General features: G+C 37.2%; 2 protein-coding genes across 2 annotated transcripts; both read right to left on the reverse strand.

Moving 5' to 3' along the window:
• Positions 1 to 953: 953 nt before the first annotated feature.
• LOC137737853 (putative E3 ubiquitin-protein ligase LIN-1) lies at positions 954 to 8213 on the reverse strand. The gene is made up of 14 exons (XM_068477424.1): positions 7364 to 8213; positions 5755 to 6000; positions 5539 to 5624; positions 4244 to 5404; positions 3996 to 4140; positions 3565 to 3819; positions 3132 to 3438; positions 2906 to 3030; positions 2702 to 2818; positions 2336 to 2590; positions 2093 to 2203; positions 1858 to 2004; positions 1470 to 1715; positions 954 to 1225 (listed from the first exon to the last, which is right to left on the reverse strand). The coding sequence occupies exons 1-14, from the start codon at positions 8183 to 8185 to the stop codon at positions 1208 to 1210; spliced, it is 4041 nt and encodes a 1346-aa protein (XP_068333525.1). The 5' UTR covers positions 8186 to 8213; the 3' UTR covers positions 954 to 1207.
• A 529-nt stretch (positions 8214 to 8742) lies between these two features.
• On the reverse strand, positions 8743 to 11658 carry LOC137707576 (bark storage protein A-like). Its single transcript, XM_068446478.1, has 5 exons — positions 11308 to 11658; positions 10821 to 10888; positions 10395 to 10550; positions 9983 to 10234; positions 8743 to 9463 (listed from the first exon to the last, which is right to left on the reverse strand). Exons 1-5 carry the CDS (start codon positions 11552 to 11554, stop codon positions 9125 to 9127), a joined length of 1062 nt encoding a protein of 353 aa, XP_068302579.1. The 5' UTR covers positions 11555 to 11658; the 3' UTR covers positions 8743 to 9124.
• Positions 11659 to 15782: the final 4124 nt, after the last annotated feature.

Genomic DNA, 15782 nt, shown 5'->3' on the forward strand with positions numbered 1-15782 from the left:
ATCCTCCTTCAAGATCAAGCCCAAAAGCCCTTGAAGAAATCCACACAACCATTATTCAAGATCAAGCCCCGACGGCCCTTGAAGAAAGTGTTCATCCGTTCATCAACTGTTCATCCTTAGATCAAGCCCCGACGGCCCTTTGGATCAACAACTCATCCACAAATCTACATCTTACGGAGATCGAATCAGAGGACCAAATTAGAGAGATCGTAACCCCAAAATCATAAACACAAAAATATTATTTTGTACACGTTATTCTGGTTTCTTGTTTCAAGGAATCTTTCGTGTTCACAAAGGGTTTTATGAAAAATTAGAATCAAGGACATTGACAATTTGATCGGTTATGATTGTATTTTTTTGTTCCTCTGTTTTGGTGCATGAGGAACTTAATCACTTAGGTGTCAAACGAACAAACCGGCTAGCTCTTTGCTGCCGGTTGATGCGGTTGTGATTGCCACCAGGTTTAAGATCGTCTTTAGTAGTTTGTGTTTTTAAACCATTTTCACGTCTCAATTTTTACAGTTAATTTTTACTTTTATTTTTCAGACTACTCATTAATCTCGGACTACTAAAAAAAATTATTGTTTTTGGGAACATCTTTTTTACGGTTTTTCTTTCTCTCAATTTAGCAATTCGATTAAACAAATCAAAAGATAAAAAATGAGAGCGTGTAGAGTGACAATGCGAGTTCAAATATCAAATTACGTTTAGATGATTCTTCTTATGACCTGTTAGTTTAGCGTCATTTACTCTTTTTTTTACATTTGACTCACACAAATGTAAAGACACTATATATTTGTAGTGTGCTTGATACTAAATTGTGATGACGACAATATTTAATTGAGGCCCATCATAGAGAAATAGCTTTGTAAATTACAATATCCTATCGTTAAACATATATGAAGTTTCATATTTGATTCAAGCAAGCATAGGGATAGAAACTCCAAAAAATAAAATATGCAATTCCCAGTATTTCTGAAATATTTTTATTCCCTCGTGTGAAGTCAGTTTTATGTACATGAACAAAACGCATTACAATTCAGCGGTATACATCTTCTGATGTCTTTATTTCCAACAATGCTCTCCAACAAACATGAAATATTGCAAAGAATTTAATTTAAAAAAATAATAATCTATATGTATATATATTTATATATCTTCAGCTGCTCGTCCAGCTTCCATCCAAATTTTTACCCCGCTTCTGTTCTCAGCTGAGTCCCCATGCCTGCAAACCAGCAGAGAGGTTTTTACTGTTAGTTTTCACCGTAGAACCTTGCAAAATTTGAATTCTCTCACAGTAATTATAAACTTACTGTGTACGTATACAAGTGTTCAAGGTTCGATCACGCAAAAAACGATATACGTATGTACATGCATGCACGTGAACAAGTTTGTAGACATGCATACGTGTGTATACGTGCAATAGGATTTCTGTTTGAAGACTAAATAAGGAGGAAAGGATTATTTACCCGAATTCGGCCATCAGAAGTTCCAGTGACCAAAACGTCCTCATTGGCATCAAGAGCCAAGCAAAGGACCTTGCAATTGGTACCAGTTTGTAGGGTGTCTATTCTGTTCTGCTTATTCCTATCCCATATTTCCACGCTTCCTCCTTTACCTCCCAAATAAATCAGTTCCGAGCTTATGGCCATCGCCCGCACTTCCAATGTGGTCGGAAGTGATCCAACCAGGTTGGAGTTTGCAGCATTCCATATCTTCACATGGAAATATAAATCGAACAGTTCAGTCAAATGGAAACAAATGGGTTTTATGGAAATTCCATTTTTTTTATTATTTTGTTATTTTCTTGAGAGTTTCTTCAAGAAACCAGGCGTGGTAATTATGTTCTGAGGGTACCTTAACAGCTGCCCCATCCGCGGAAGAACTGGCTGTATAGATAAGTCCACTGTGAACTTGAATGGCGTGGATAGGGTTTGATTTCGTGAGTAGTTTCCGAGTGCCATTTTGAATGGTACTGAGTGTTCCCGTGGCCAAATCAATCTCCTGGAAGTTTCACAAGTTTGGTTATCAGTACGGTGGGAGAAATAATTATAGCTAGATTTAAACTACTATAACTTCAGAAAGATCGTACCTGAATACCATTGTCATTGCATCCACAATATAATTTTCCATGTACTAGAGCGAAGCACCTCACATGTTTACTTGAATTTAACAATTTGGTTCCTCCATTCCACGAATGAACCTGGTACCGAGTAGCACACGTTAGTTACAAGGGCATGCTACTTTTGCCTTGTTGGTTAAATTAATTTCGTCGGCAACCTAAAAGCAAAAGGAACTAAAATGATGGATCAATTATGACCATCTCTTTAAGTACCTTGACACCGGTACTTTGTGGAATGAAGCAAGCGAGGCTATTCGTGACGGCTAAACTATGAATTTGATCCTTCATGTCGTGTACTTGTACACAGTACATTGCTTCATTGCTAATAGACCATACCCTTGTAGTTCTATCGAGCGAGCCACTGTATAAAACTTCCCCCGATTGCAAAATTGCCAAGCTAGTAACTGCCTTTGTGTGTTCTCGAGTTTCTTGGATTAGATGAAGAACGCTACCTTTACCCGTCCATACCTTCAAAATTTGAAAGTAGATTGCCATCAAAAGAAATTCACATGGGATAAACATTGTTCTGAAAAATATGAAACCATATATAAGAATGTGTGAGACCAAGAATTTAGTTACCTTTATAGTTCCATCCGAGTGGCCCGAAAATATTTTGTCCTTGAAGCAAATGACTGAAAGAACCTCTCCATTCTCGCTGCAATCTACTTGAACTAATTCTTTATGATCCCACAGTTCCTGTTGTCAAACATGAACATAAAATTCTGTCATGGCCCTTCTTCTTCCTGGAACAAGGTACAGTATACAAGATTGCAATGAACTTACGGCGCTAGAGTCTTGCCCCTCAGAAAATAGTTTTAGCAATTGAAATGCCAAGGGAGTCGATCTCTTAAGCTCTCTCAGGCCTTTTACGATATCCTTTATGGAAGAAGTTACCTCTTGCATCCCCTCTGAAATTCACAACGTCAAGAATACATAATTTGTCCAAGATTTAAAGTTATTATAGTAAAAAATGCCTATGAACTGAAATCCAAGGGTGACCCGTTCTTACCAGGATCTTGGCTGAAGCTGGTCAACGCAAGCATAGAGAGGGCTTTGTCATCGGTGTCCTTGGCAGACTTGAATATCGACATGTAACGTTTGAGCAAGCAGACGCGGGCTGCTCCACGTATTCCTGTGTCTGGAAGAACATTGAGCATGTGTACGAGCCATGTGGCTATCACAAAGCACGCTGAACATAATTCCGCATATCTGCTCTTCAAGCCTTCGGCTAAAGCCTCAAAAAGTAGACCAAACTCATGGCTTGCTAAAACAAATGCCATTTTTCTTTCCCAATTATTAGCCGCCTTCTCTTCCTCCTTTTGTTGTCAACCAGAAAAGGAAATTGATAAGGAAATCGATTGCGGAAAGAAGATCAAGTAGCCTAAACGAAGCAAAAGAAAATAAGGAAATGTTAAAGCCAAGTAATGCAGTGCAAATCTCACAAGAGTTTCGTCATCTCCAGAAAAATTGCTAAGTTGATCCATTCGCACATGATTTTTGTAACTTTTGTCAAGGCCAGCACGCTTGAGAAGGAAAGCCCTGGTGAGAGGCTTTCCGGATGTGGTGAACCTCCCTTGCAGCGACATAATTGTCTCAGCAGCAGCAATTTGGGCAGTAGGGAAGTCCGCATTTCTGAGACATGAGATGAGCGTGTCTATTGCCTCTTCGCGGTATATGCTCATCTTTCTCGGCTCTGCCTACAAGACAAACCCAGTAATCATTAACTGACTATCTAGTACAACTGATTCACCAATGTTTGTAGTTAAATGCAACATGACTACTTCATGCAATTAACAATCGTACAATTTGATTGAATCGATTAAATATTTCGCGAAGATCTATAATAGATGAACGATTAGAGAGAGTTTCAAACCAGAAGATCGAGTTGAAGTAGTAGACCGGCCACAATAGGACACTGATCTGGAGGGGTAGTCTGCAGATAAATAAGAAGGGTGTGCATTGTGCTGAGAGAGCCTTCATCCTTTATGATATGCAGGATTTGTTCATTAAATGTCCTTCTGTCTAACACAAAGATTTAAATTTGTCACACTAGCTCAAGTTGTACAATCATCGAAAAATTGGATACAACACAAGCGAACTTGAGAATTGAGATGTATATACCTGTTTAATTTAACTAACTCGGAGAAAAAGTGAACTATCTCAAACTTTTCTCCATCACTTACGCTGACAAAGCTATCCAAAACAGGAGCCAGCTCAGCTTTATCGGCTATTGTGTTCCTGCACTTTCCATCCTGCTGCATACATCTCAACATGATCCTAACTGCTGCAATCCTCTCTTCGGTCGATTCAGATTCCAAACTTCTAATAATTGTTTCAAGCGCTTTTTCAGAAACCACTGTGTTAACAATCGAAGAGGCAATACCCTCTTCACTGCCACCAAGAATCAGCCCAAGTAAAACCACTGCAGCTGTTCTCGGCTTTAGACACATGTTAAGCAAATCATCGTCTTTCCTTTTGATAACCAGTAAGAGAGACTCCACCATTCCCATCTCAATTAGGTTCAGGATCGAATGCCTCAACAGATATATCAACACCACAGCCTCCATCAACCCCTTTTTAAAAAGCGCCACAATACATTCAACATCAGAATCAACGCGCGTTAGCGTCTGGATCACAGCATTGTCTCTTGACCCCAGCTCAGACAGGAGAAAAACTGCAGCTAACAGAACCCTGGGATCAACAGAATTGAAAAGAACCTCCACAAAACCGTTGATCACTGGAGGTCTCGTGAGCAAATTCTGAATATCCCATTCCACATTTGCCTCCTGCCAGAACCGCTCAATTTGAAGAACAGCCATTTCAGACTCCTTGAGAATTTCTGACATACAAAGGTTGGTAATTGCGAGTCTTAACTCGCCAACTGCGCCATCAAACCCACCTTGGGTTATAACACTGTCGGGAGAAGTTGAAGGCATTATGGCCTTCACAACAGGCTCAATCAATGGGCTTGTACTCTCCGATTGGCTCAACACTGCACTAGGATTCTGTTCTTGCCAGCTTGCAATAAGCCTTTTGAGCACATAGTTGGTCTTAGGCAGTTGAGTGCTCTGCAATTTCTGGCGCGTAATTGGGCACGTAGAGTTCCCTCTTTCGATCCACTCCTGGATCGCTTTTCGCTCATATGTCTGTCCCGTCTCAAGTGTCACAGGATCATCAAACAAAGTGCTAGTAATGGGACACACAAAATCCTTGGGAGGTGTATGTACTTTTCCCCCAACAGAATTGTTATCACAATCTGCCATGATCAGCTGGTCTGGAGAACTAACAAACAACAAGAAATCCCAAATTTTACAAGAAGAAATCGACAATGTGATGCTAATGTCTGATGCTTTTTCAATACTTTCAAGTACCAAATAGATATGCTCGAAATCCAAACAGGTTTGATGGGTACATACCGGCTCGATTCTGCAGAAATGGGTTGCTTTAGCTTCTTTATTTGGCTCTGTGTAGCCTCAAACAATTCCATTTCTCTGTTGTTTTCCTATTAAAACTCAACAAACAGCCCACACATATAAAACAAAAAACATAAAAATTAAACACAAAAACAAACATAGTAATATCAGACCAGAGTTTATGTTCTGTGTTGTTGTAAACATCGGAAAAATTGTTACCTCCTCAATTTCTGCTCCGTAATCCAAGGAAGAAGAGGAGTTTACCGAAATATCCTCCAGGAAAGACTCTGACTCGGAATCTGAAGAATTCACATTGGGCGAAGATTTCAAGTTCCAGGAAGGTTCCTGTTCCTGGGTTTTGAGGATATTGCTGATTGAAACTCTTTGAGGATAAAAAGGTGGAGACTTTGGTTTTCTTCTGCTGCTGAGTACTTCAACTGGTCTTTCTGCTTCAGCCCATATTGGCTGCGGAGGTTTCAAACCAAACAGAGAAATTAGAAGTTGACGCCAAATGTCATGTTTCAGAAGAATCTGCACACTGTTTAGTACGTCCAAAGACATGTTTAGTCCTAATTATGATTATCCCAATTGGTTTGTTTGTTGTTATGTGACTAATAATATTCATGCAATACCTAACATTCTTGTAAAATGTTCTAAATAATCCAATTAATATTAGGGTTTTGTGATGTGTGTGTGTGTGTATATATATATATATATTTCTTTAAGATACTAGCTAGGTAGGAATTACTATAATGAAGGCTTTAGGTGATGATAGTCATTTGCAATTGTATATCGTTTCTTTTGGTTACACTTGCTTAATTTCAACGTTTCGATGAAATCTAAATTATCTAATGCATGTAAGTTTGGTATCATACAATTTTTTTTTTTTTAAACAAACGATATTATTGGAGAGAATGTGACTTTAGTTTCACAATGGGCTAACAATAATGAAGTTCAAATTTACTTTTGGTGAGAATCAAATTTAAGATCTCTCACTTACAGATGAAGGAGAATACCACTAGATCACTTAGAAGTTTACTTAGTGGCCTTAATTATTTGCTATTTTATTTTTATTTTTTTGGTATCATACAATTTAACTAAGCATTTTTTATATACAGCAGCTATGTTCTAAAACTTTATATATATATATATATATATATATATATATATATATATTATATTATACTTTAAACTAATTCAAACTGCGAAAGAAGAATTTAAACTTAAGTTCATCAGAAGATTACATATGGTATAGCTACGTTCTGCTCAACCGACATAACTTGAATTAACTCAATGCATGATAAAAAACCCGTTGGGGTTTGGGGAATGGAATCTCACAACAAATTAGATACCTAATGATAATCATTAGGGTTTGGATAATGACGTTTTGCAATAAGTCAAATCTTTTGTAATTTTTTTCGTTTTGTATTGGTATCATGTAAGTTTGCCAATTCTCAACTCTATCCAACCATGTGCCAACAGCTGGCAGACCCCAGACTATTATTAGCCTCTTATTTCGTTGGTTTGACAAAGTCAAAATAATCTGCCAAGACAAAAACTTACTTGTTTTAACATTTTAATTAGCAAACGGCAAGACCTAGAAGAAATCATGTTTGAAAATTAGTCAACATAAAATATCAATATTAATAACAAATAAAAATTAGAAAATTCGAGCGTAGTTAAATTAGTTAAAACAGTATGTTACTTTTTTTTTACATTTACTTCAAATCCCCTCTTATGTCATTTATTTCAGATTGAATATCACTCGAATGAATGAAATACAAATGACGTATAATTAAAGTTGGAAAGGAAGAAAATAATTCATTACATTATACCGTCCGTTTTGGAATCCGGGTTCCTCCATTTTGATCCCTTGTTCATCATCATCATCATCTCCATTCTTGACTTCGTCAAGTCCAACAACTCTCTTCAAAATCACTGCGGGCAGATCAATCCGTCTATTCGCATCTTTATTTTCAATAACTTGTTTGAAATAATTACTAAAAACCCTGCAATTTTCATCAAGAACTTTCTCGTAATTAGATTCCAACTCCTTTAGCTCCGAAGTCTGCCCCCCACTCATCTTAGACAACGATTTCGAGCACGAAAACACGACGGACATGTCGGATATAGAACAGTCGTCATTTTCATAGCTAATGTTCGGGGACAATGTTGGTAATATTTGTGATCTTTGTTCGTTGTACCAATGGACGACAGGGAGGAGGTGGACTAGAAAGAGCTCTTCAAAGAGTATGGGGGTGAGTTCCGTTCGGGCGAATGAAGGGTCGGTGTGGAAGATGTCTAGGAGGCTGAGAGCAGCGTCAATGGGGCGTCTGGAGAGACCGTAGATGAGGGAGAGGAGGAGGGAAGAGAAGAGGTTTTTGGGGGTTGACCGGAGGAGCTTTTCGGAAAGGGTGAGGGAGGAGGCACAAATGGCGGGGCTGGTGGTGGAGATTGCGTTTTCCAGGGTTTCCGCGGCCAGGTTTAAGGGTTTGAGGGCGGCTTGGGAGGTGGAGGGAGAGAGTTTACGGCGGAGAGTGGAGAAGAGGTGGCGGCGGAGCTCGGGTTGGGATAAGGTTTTGGAGATGAAGGTGGCAGTGTGGCCGAGGATTTGGGAGGATGAGGCGGAGGTCATGGTGGCGGTGGTCATACGTTATTCACACTCATGGTAGTGTTAGTGTTTTAGATTAGGAGGAGGTTTTGGGGGGGCTTTTGGTTTGGGCTTTAGCTTTTTTGACGGAAAATAACTGTTTTTATTTTACTGGCTGGAAGCGGCTTTGGACGGCTGAGACAGCTACGTGGAAGGAGGAGATTGGTCATTTAACATGGCGTTTTCAACGGTGGTGAAATGCCGTGGCAAATTAGCCGGTTTTTGGATGAAATTTTGGGACAGTCACGGAGGGCCCCATGTATAAATAGAAATATGCCGCCCGAGCCGGCTTGCACTGTTTATAGCACTATTTCCATTTCTTGTGAAAGGGTAAACTGGATGGCCATATATCTAAAGTACTTTATTAATCTTCTTGTTCTTCTTCCATTTGTCAGTGGAATAAACAATTTGTGACATGTGGGATTCAAAGTGCGGCGAAACCTTCTGCAGACTGCAGTTTAATTAAGAACGAACACGGTTTAACTTTTTACATATATCTTATAAGAAGTTATTTATCTTTATCTTTATATTACATTCTAATGCGTAACATACATAACTTAAAATATAAAGAAAATTGTCCGTACACCTATTGAATATTCATTTGTTTGTAAGAAAATAACTTCCTAAACGATGATTTGTTTGTAAGAAATAATGACTTGTTCCATAAGGAGCCAACTGTATTCCTTTAAGCATTCTTATAAACTTCCGTAAATTAAAGACAGACATTCATTGGTTCACGAGCACTATGTTACCATGAAATCCAAAGTTGTCTAGGCTCAAATAACAGACAAAAAAATACCAAAAACTGAGCTTCGTTTTCACACCGCATAAGAAATTCACACACACATGTATATATATATATATATATATATATATAAACCTCAATTATTCCAAATTACAGTCCACCGATCAATGGAAGTGTGTCGTTTTATGGTGAAACTATGAAGACAACAAGGCAACGAATCTGAGAACAACATCAACTGCATTTTGAGCTGCCAATGACGCAAAGGTGTTGGCTTCATTGGAGAGAGAGGATCCTCCGCCAGCCAAATCAGAGAGAGCTCTAATTACGATAAACGGTGTGTTCTGCTGGTGACATACAAGAGCCACTGCAGCACTTTCCATGTCTATTGGGGTGGCATTGAATTTGGATTTCAAGAATTCTCTGTATGCACTATTGTCAACAAACACATTTGCACTAATCCCCCCTTGGACTGCCACCACTTTGGGTGTTCTTGGAAGACAAGTTGTATTGACACAGCTCCCCAACTTCAAACCCTGTGTTGAAAATATAACTGACAAGTTACTAAAACACAAAACGAAAAAGCCCAAATCATGATTTTAGTTCTTGTAGTTTTAGTTAAACTCCAACCTGATAGCTGTAGTTTTAATTTTGTTGACTTAATCTCTGTATTTTAGTGACTGATGTCATTCAACAACAGTAGCTTAATTCTGTCTATTTTCTTCGGACATAATTAGCTCGCGAGTAACGTAAACTGGACTTGTTTGGGGTGCAGAAACACAGCACACATGCCTTTAATAAAATGCTAATTTTGCAGAAAAAATTTGCACAACCAAGCTATTGTTTTTAAATTGCAAAGATTACTAAGCTATGACGATTAAATTGAGACAACTGAAACTAGGGAGAAACTAAAGTGGAATTCGCTAAAACTGCGTGGAACAATATCATAGTTTGGGCCAAAAACCTTAATTTCATATTTTCTGTAATTAGTGTAGGATTCAATATAACAAAAGTATAACAAACAGAAAAGTAAATTGGGAGATGATGCCAATTACCTCTAGTTTCTTGGTAAGTGAAAAATATTTGTGGTTGACTGGAACCCAAAAGGCATGTTGCCTAACTTCCGGAGTGCCATGGACTGGGAAGGTCTCTTCTGGCTGATACCATGCACTGTTCAGGAGATTGGGAACAGAAGTTCCAACTTTGGTTTTGTTACTAAAATCTGAAAATTTTATGTAACCAACTTCTCTTGTGTAGTCTCCAAATGATTCTAAGGACAATTCATCATTAGGCCCATCTCCAAACCTCTGCATGCATTCAAATGACAAAAGAAGATATTAAAGTTGGTCATATTTACTAAAGACCTAGCCACCAATTTTTCCATTAATTGGATATCCAATTAACTGGGATTAAAAAAAAAGATTACCAAACAAAAGCCAATTTCTAAAGAAAATTAGTGTTTTATACCTGCCAATTCCAAAGGCCGGTATGAGCCCAAAATTGAGGGATGGTGACATCTCCAATTTGGAGTTGGGGATCTGCATTTCCTGCAATTCCATAGTGTACAACACCTTTCACCTTGAATAGGGTTTGTAGTAATTGAGTTGAGATGCCTGCATTGAGCTTTTCACAGGTTTCTACATCAATTTTTTTGCAACAGGTTTCCACGGAAAATACTTCAATAATATTGAATGATACAGGAAGTAAACGGTTAAGATTTACACTAAAAGATTTAATAATTTCGAAAGTCGAATCTAACGGATATAATACACTCGTAGTATTGAAGCCGGACCCAGTTTCTACATCATTTATTAAATACAATATCTATGATATGCACTGACCAAAGAATTTAATTAAAGTAAAACAGATGGTCATCTTCATAATTAAACATACCATGCTCAATCCAGTCATAACAATTATAACCTTTTTGTCTTCCAATCGTCCGATTCGAAACCTTCTTCCTGTCAAATTGAGTATGTAGAATTCGGTCCAAAGTTAATTTTCTTTCAATTACAATATTTTATGTATTTATAAATTTCAGAGCAGAACGTGCAAAGACAAGAAAAATAACAACAACAAAACTTATATATACCATGAGCTATAACAATAAACATTTTAGCAAATGATACTGATTTCCGCATACTGATTTTTCTCCATATACACTCTTGTTTATTTTGGTCCCTTGGATTGAATAAATAAATTAATTAATTAAAGGACAAAATTTCAACAAAGGTGCAGAATAAGAAAATAGTGTGAGAAATCAGTTTCTTTTAGGAAATATATGTACAGAGCACTCAAAGAACAGCCATGTACTAATATAAACTTAATGAATATATATATATATATGTGTGTGTGTGTGTGTGTGTAATTTTATGCTTACCAGCAAAATCCAAATACGGTAGCTTCTGATCAGCCACAAAGCTTGTAGATTGAAGAAGTGGGTTCATCTCAAAGAAATTTGGTACTACAATGCCCAAATATGGACCCTCTTTGTTTATTCTATAAATCTTGTTCATGGTACTGTGAGAAACTGCACCATAGGATCTACTGCTAAGCCCCAAGACCAACACAAGAAAAACCATCAACTCCATCCGCAAACGGCTCTCCATCTCCCTCCTTCCCTCCATCTAAACTGGTCTAATAATTAATCCACAAAACTTGATGACCCTTTGCAGACTTGCAGTGGAGAATGGTACATTTATAATCAAGAAATCATGAGAGGTGGTTTGAATCAAGAAATGTGAAAACTATTAACTTAAGAAAAATATCAAGGATGAATATTCTTTGTATTATTTTGTCTACGTATAAAAAGGTCGACACTAGGAATCTTATGGTTCATTGATGGATGTGCGAAGTCAACACACAAACGTATTATAGTTTGATTCAACCTAAATAAAAGTGTATGTATTAGAATTTGATTGGTTTGATTACTATTCAAACAACTCACACCACGCTGTGCACCAAGGTACATGGAGCGATTCTTGGGTGGCACATGACATATGTATACAATCAATTGTTATCTCCCTTTTTCACAGTGATACACTAATATAACATAGTAATAATAGATGTCGTGTCTATCTTATATTGATGAGAAATTATGATACGACAATTTTTTCAACTATAATGTGTTGAGGGAGATTGTTTTGAATATAGAAAGTATTTCACCGTACAACTTCGGTATCATATGAAGCAACAACGTGCCTCATGTCATATGATATGCATGTAAAAGCAGCGCCGGTAGCCTAAAAAAATACATCTATGGGAGTTCAAACTTGAGTTAGAGATTCCAAACCTTTTTTTTTTTTTTCCTTCACTTTTCACTAGACTATCCCCTTGAAATTGACATAATGAAAGAGATAAACACATACAAATAGGATAGAACCAATGTTCTCAATTACATAAAAGGTGCTTAATGCGGCATGTATTATGGCATCACCCATAGATTCGAGCTGATTGGTAGATTAAACTACTTAGCCATACATTCAGCTAGATGGATTAACATAGTTTTAGGATCCGACTTTTCAAATCCCGTTTGAATGGCTAGCTGTTATCTTACTTTCACATTTCAATATGAATTTTTGTTGTTAATAGAAAATTTCATTCTAATCTTTGGCAAAGATGACTTTTAGATTAAAATCATGAGTAAGGGGAAATTATATTCACACACCCCAAATGACTTCTCCCACATCTTTTTAATTTTTTAATATTTTTCTATCAAGTGTTAGTAATGTGTAGAAAATATTAAAAAATTAAAAGAGTATGTGAGAAGTAATTTGGGGTGTGTGAATATAATCTCTCAAGATCAAAATATAATTTTAGTCTCGTCATACATTAATAACCTCATTTATTAATTACATTTGCATTTTTTTAATTATCTCTCTTTTTCTTCCTAATTTTAATATATTAATTTCATTTCATTTATCGTAGTATATTTTGTTGTAAACATTTAGATAAACTAATTTTGGTTATACAATATATCTCGATGTACTGTGTTTTCTTCATTTAGGTACATTAAATTCATTATAATACATTTCAGTGCATACATTTAGGTACGCACATTTCGATACATATATTTTGATACAAATATTTAGATGCATAAATTCAATATAATACATTTCGGTGCATACTGTCACATCCCAGCCCGGGACGGATCACTTCCCGGGCCCGCTCCACCACCATAGCACGATATTGTCCGCTTTGGGCTTACCATTCCCTCACGGTTTTGTTTTTGGGAACTCACGAGCAACTTCCCAGTGGGTCACCCATCATGGGATTGCTCTAGCCCCCTTATCGCTTAACTTCAGAGTTTCTACGGAACCCGAAGCCAGTGAGCTCCCAAAATGCCTCGTGCTAGGTAGGGATGAGAATATACATTTAAGGATCATTCACTTAGGCGATGTGAGATGTTACAATCCACCCCCCTTAGGGGTCCGACGTCCTCATCGGCACACTTCCGGCCAGGGACTAACTCTAATACCAAATTGTCACATCCCCGCCCGGGGCGAATCACTTACCGGGCCCGCTCCACCACCGTAGCACGATATTGTCCGCTTTGGGCTTACCATTCCCTCACAGTTTTGTTTTTGGGAACTCACGAACAACTTCCCAGTGGGTCACCCATCATGGGATTGCTCTAGCCCCCTTCTCGCTTAACTTCAGAGTTCCTACGGAACCCGAAGCCAGTGAGCTCCCAAAAAGCCTCGTGCTAGGTAGGGATGAGAATATATATTTAAGGATCATTCCCCTGTGCGATGTGGGATGTTACACATACATTTCGGTACACATATTTAGGTACATTAATTTAATATAATACATTTTGGTGCATATATTTCAGTACATACATTTCGGTACTAACATTTAAATACATTAGTTCAAAATAATACATTTGGATACATACATTTAGGTACATTAATTGAGTCTTTCAAGTTTGAAGAATGTTAAATAAAATTAATAAATTAAAAAAAAAACTTTTTTTGTTCAGGAAATAAATAAAATTTGTATTTTAATAAATTTAAATATTTAATGGGAGACGTTAAATAAAATGCATGTTAATTATTTTGAATTAAGGACACATCAAAAGACTATAATCACTATGTAATCTAACACCAGGTTTATTTTAAATTTCATTCTTCTTGAAGGATTAAAGTTAAAAAGCCCCTTAATTTAATAACACTTGAAATATAATAGGAGTTATATCATAGTATGAGCACCCTTTCTTTTTTAACAAATGATAGCGTAAGTGGGTTAGATAGTTAAATGTTAGGAATGAGGATAATCAGTAAGAATCAAACTTTTACCAAAGTGCGTATGCATTATTGTTTTCTACTATTGTAGTAAAGCGCTATTTGTATAAATATTTCTATCTAAAATTAAAAATGATCTATTCAGAAAACGAAGAAAAGTTGCTAAGACTAGTTGAGATTAAGATTAGTCACAGTGACATGATTAATTAATTGACCAATTAGAAACAAAATAAATCAAAATGTTGAAGACTATTCAAATTCTTTGATTGAAGAACTCTCTTTCCTTCTATTTTCTTCACCCACTTCCCAATGGTCCAAAAAACACGTGGATGGGAGGACTTTTCGTTACGTTACAGTTCGTAACTAAGGTATAGTCAAATGATGACCATTCTTTCTTTTCTTTTTTTTTATTTTTTATTTTTTTGAACTTGGAGAACTTGTCAATGTCGAAAGTGGGCTTAAACTAAAAGACACCGCAAAATATGGGCATCGATTCAGAAGAGTAGATAAGGTGATTGGCAGCCCAAAGCTAATTTTGAGATGCCAAAGTTTGTGTCAATCTTAACTAATCAGGCTTAAGTTGTCCCACTGGCAATTATTAATGGATCCAAATCCCATCCCAAATAGGTGGATATTAGAGTAACCCGCGTTAGGAAAAATGAGAGAAAGTACAAAAGGCAATGAACCTCTAATTTTTGTTGTTGATTTTACCCTATTTTTGCATTAGAAAATTTAAAATTTCTAAGAAATTTCAAAATAATGGAAATTTATTTTTCAGAATTTTATGAATTCTCTTGTTTGGCTTACTTAAAAGAATGAGGAATTTCAAGTACAAAATTTAATGTGTATATTGAGTCATTAATATAAAGTGTGACATGAATAGTTAGGAAATGTACCACCGGAGGCAGCAGTGATCGCAATGATGATGGTGGGTGGCGGCGGTGACTCAGTGAAGTTGATGACAATGGTGGGTGATAATGACAACAATGACAGTGATGGTGGTGGCGATGGTGATGGATATAGTGGATTGTGGTAGCAGTAACAATGATGATGGTGAGTGTTGGTGATGGTAACGCTAATGATGGTGGGTGGATGTGGCGGTAGTAATGATGATGACAGGTAGTGGTGGTAGTAGCGACGGTGATGATTGTGGTTGGAGGTGGCAAGGCAACAATGCTAATGGTGATAATAGGTGGTGGTGCCAACAATGTTTTGATGGTGGTTGCAAGTCTCAATAAAGTGGGCGATATGTTGCTTAGATTTGCCTTTTCAGTCGAACTGCAAGAATTTGATAGGCTAATATCCCGTCGACGTTCGAATTTATTGAACCTTTTCGTGTATAACTTGGAGTACATGAGTGAATTTTGGGAAGGACTTCGATATTATGCTTTAATGGTGTTAACAAAGATACCACTAAAACAGAACAACGCTTTGATTGCTCCTTCCTAGTCGGAGGTGAATTCTTGACGGGCCTCTTTCCTCAAATGAGGTGAACCGCTGCTTGACTCATCACCATGTCTTTCATTTAGCTTGCATATGAGCGACTTGATCTGCATGTCTTTCTCTTCAATGGTCTTTGTCAGCTTCTCGATCGCTTAGGCCATCAGACTAT

Source organism: Pyrus communis, chromosome 1, assembly GCF_963583255.1.
Source record: "Pyrus communis chromosome 1, drPyrComm1.1, whole genome shotgun sequence".
In the NCBI taxonomy this organism is placed as follows: Eukaryota; Viridiplantae; Streptophyta; class Magnoliopsida; order Rosales; family Rosaceae; genus Pyrus; species Pyrus communis.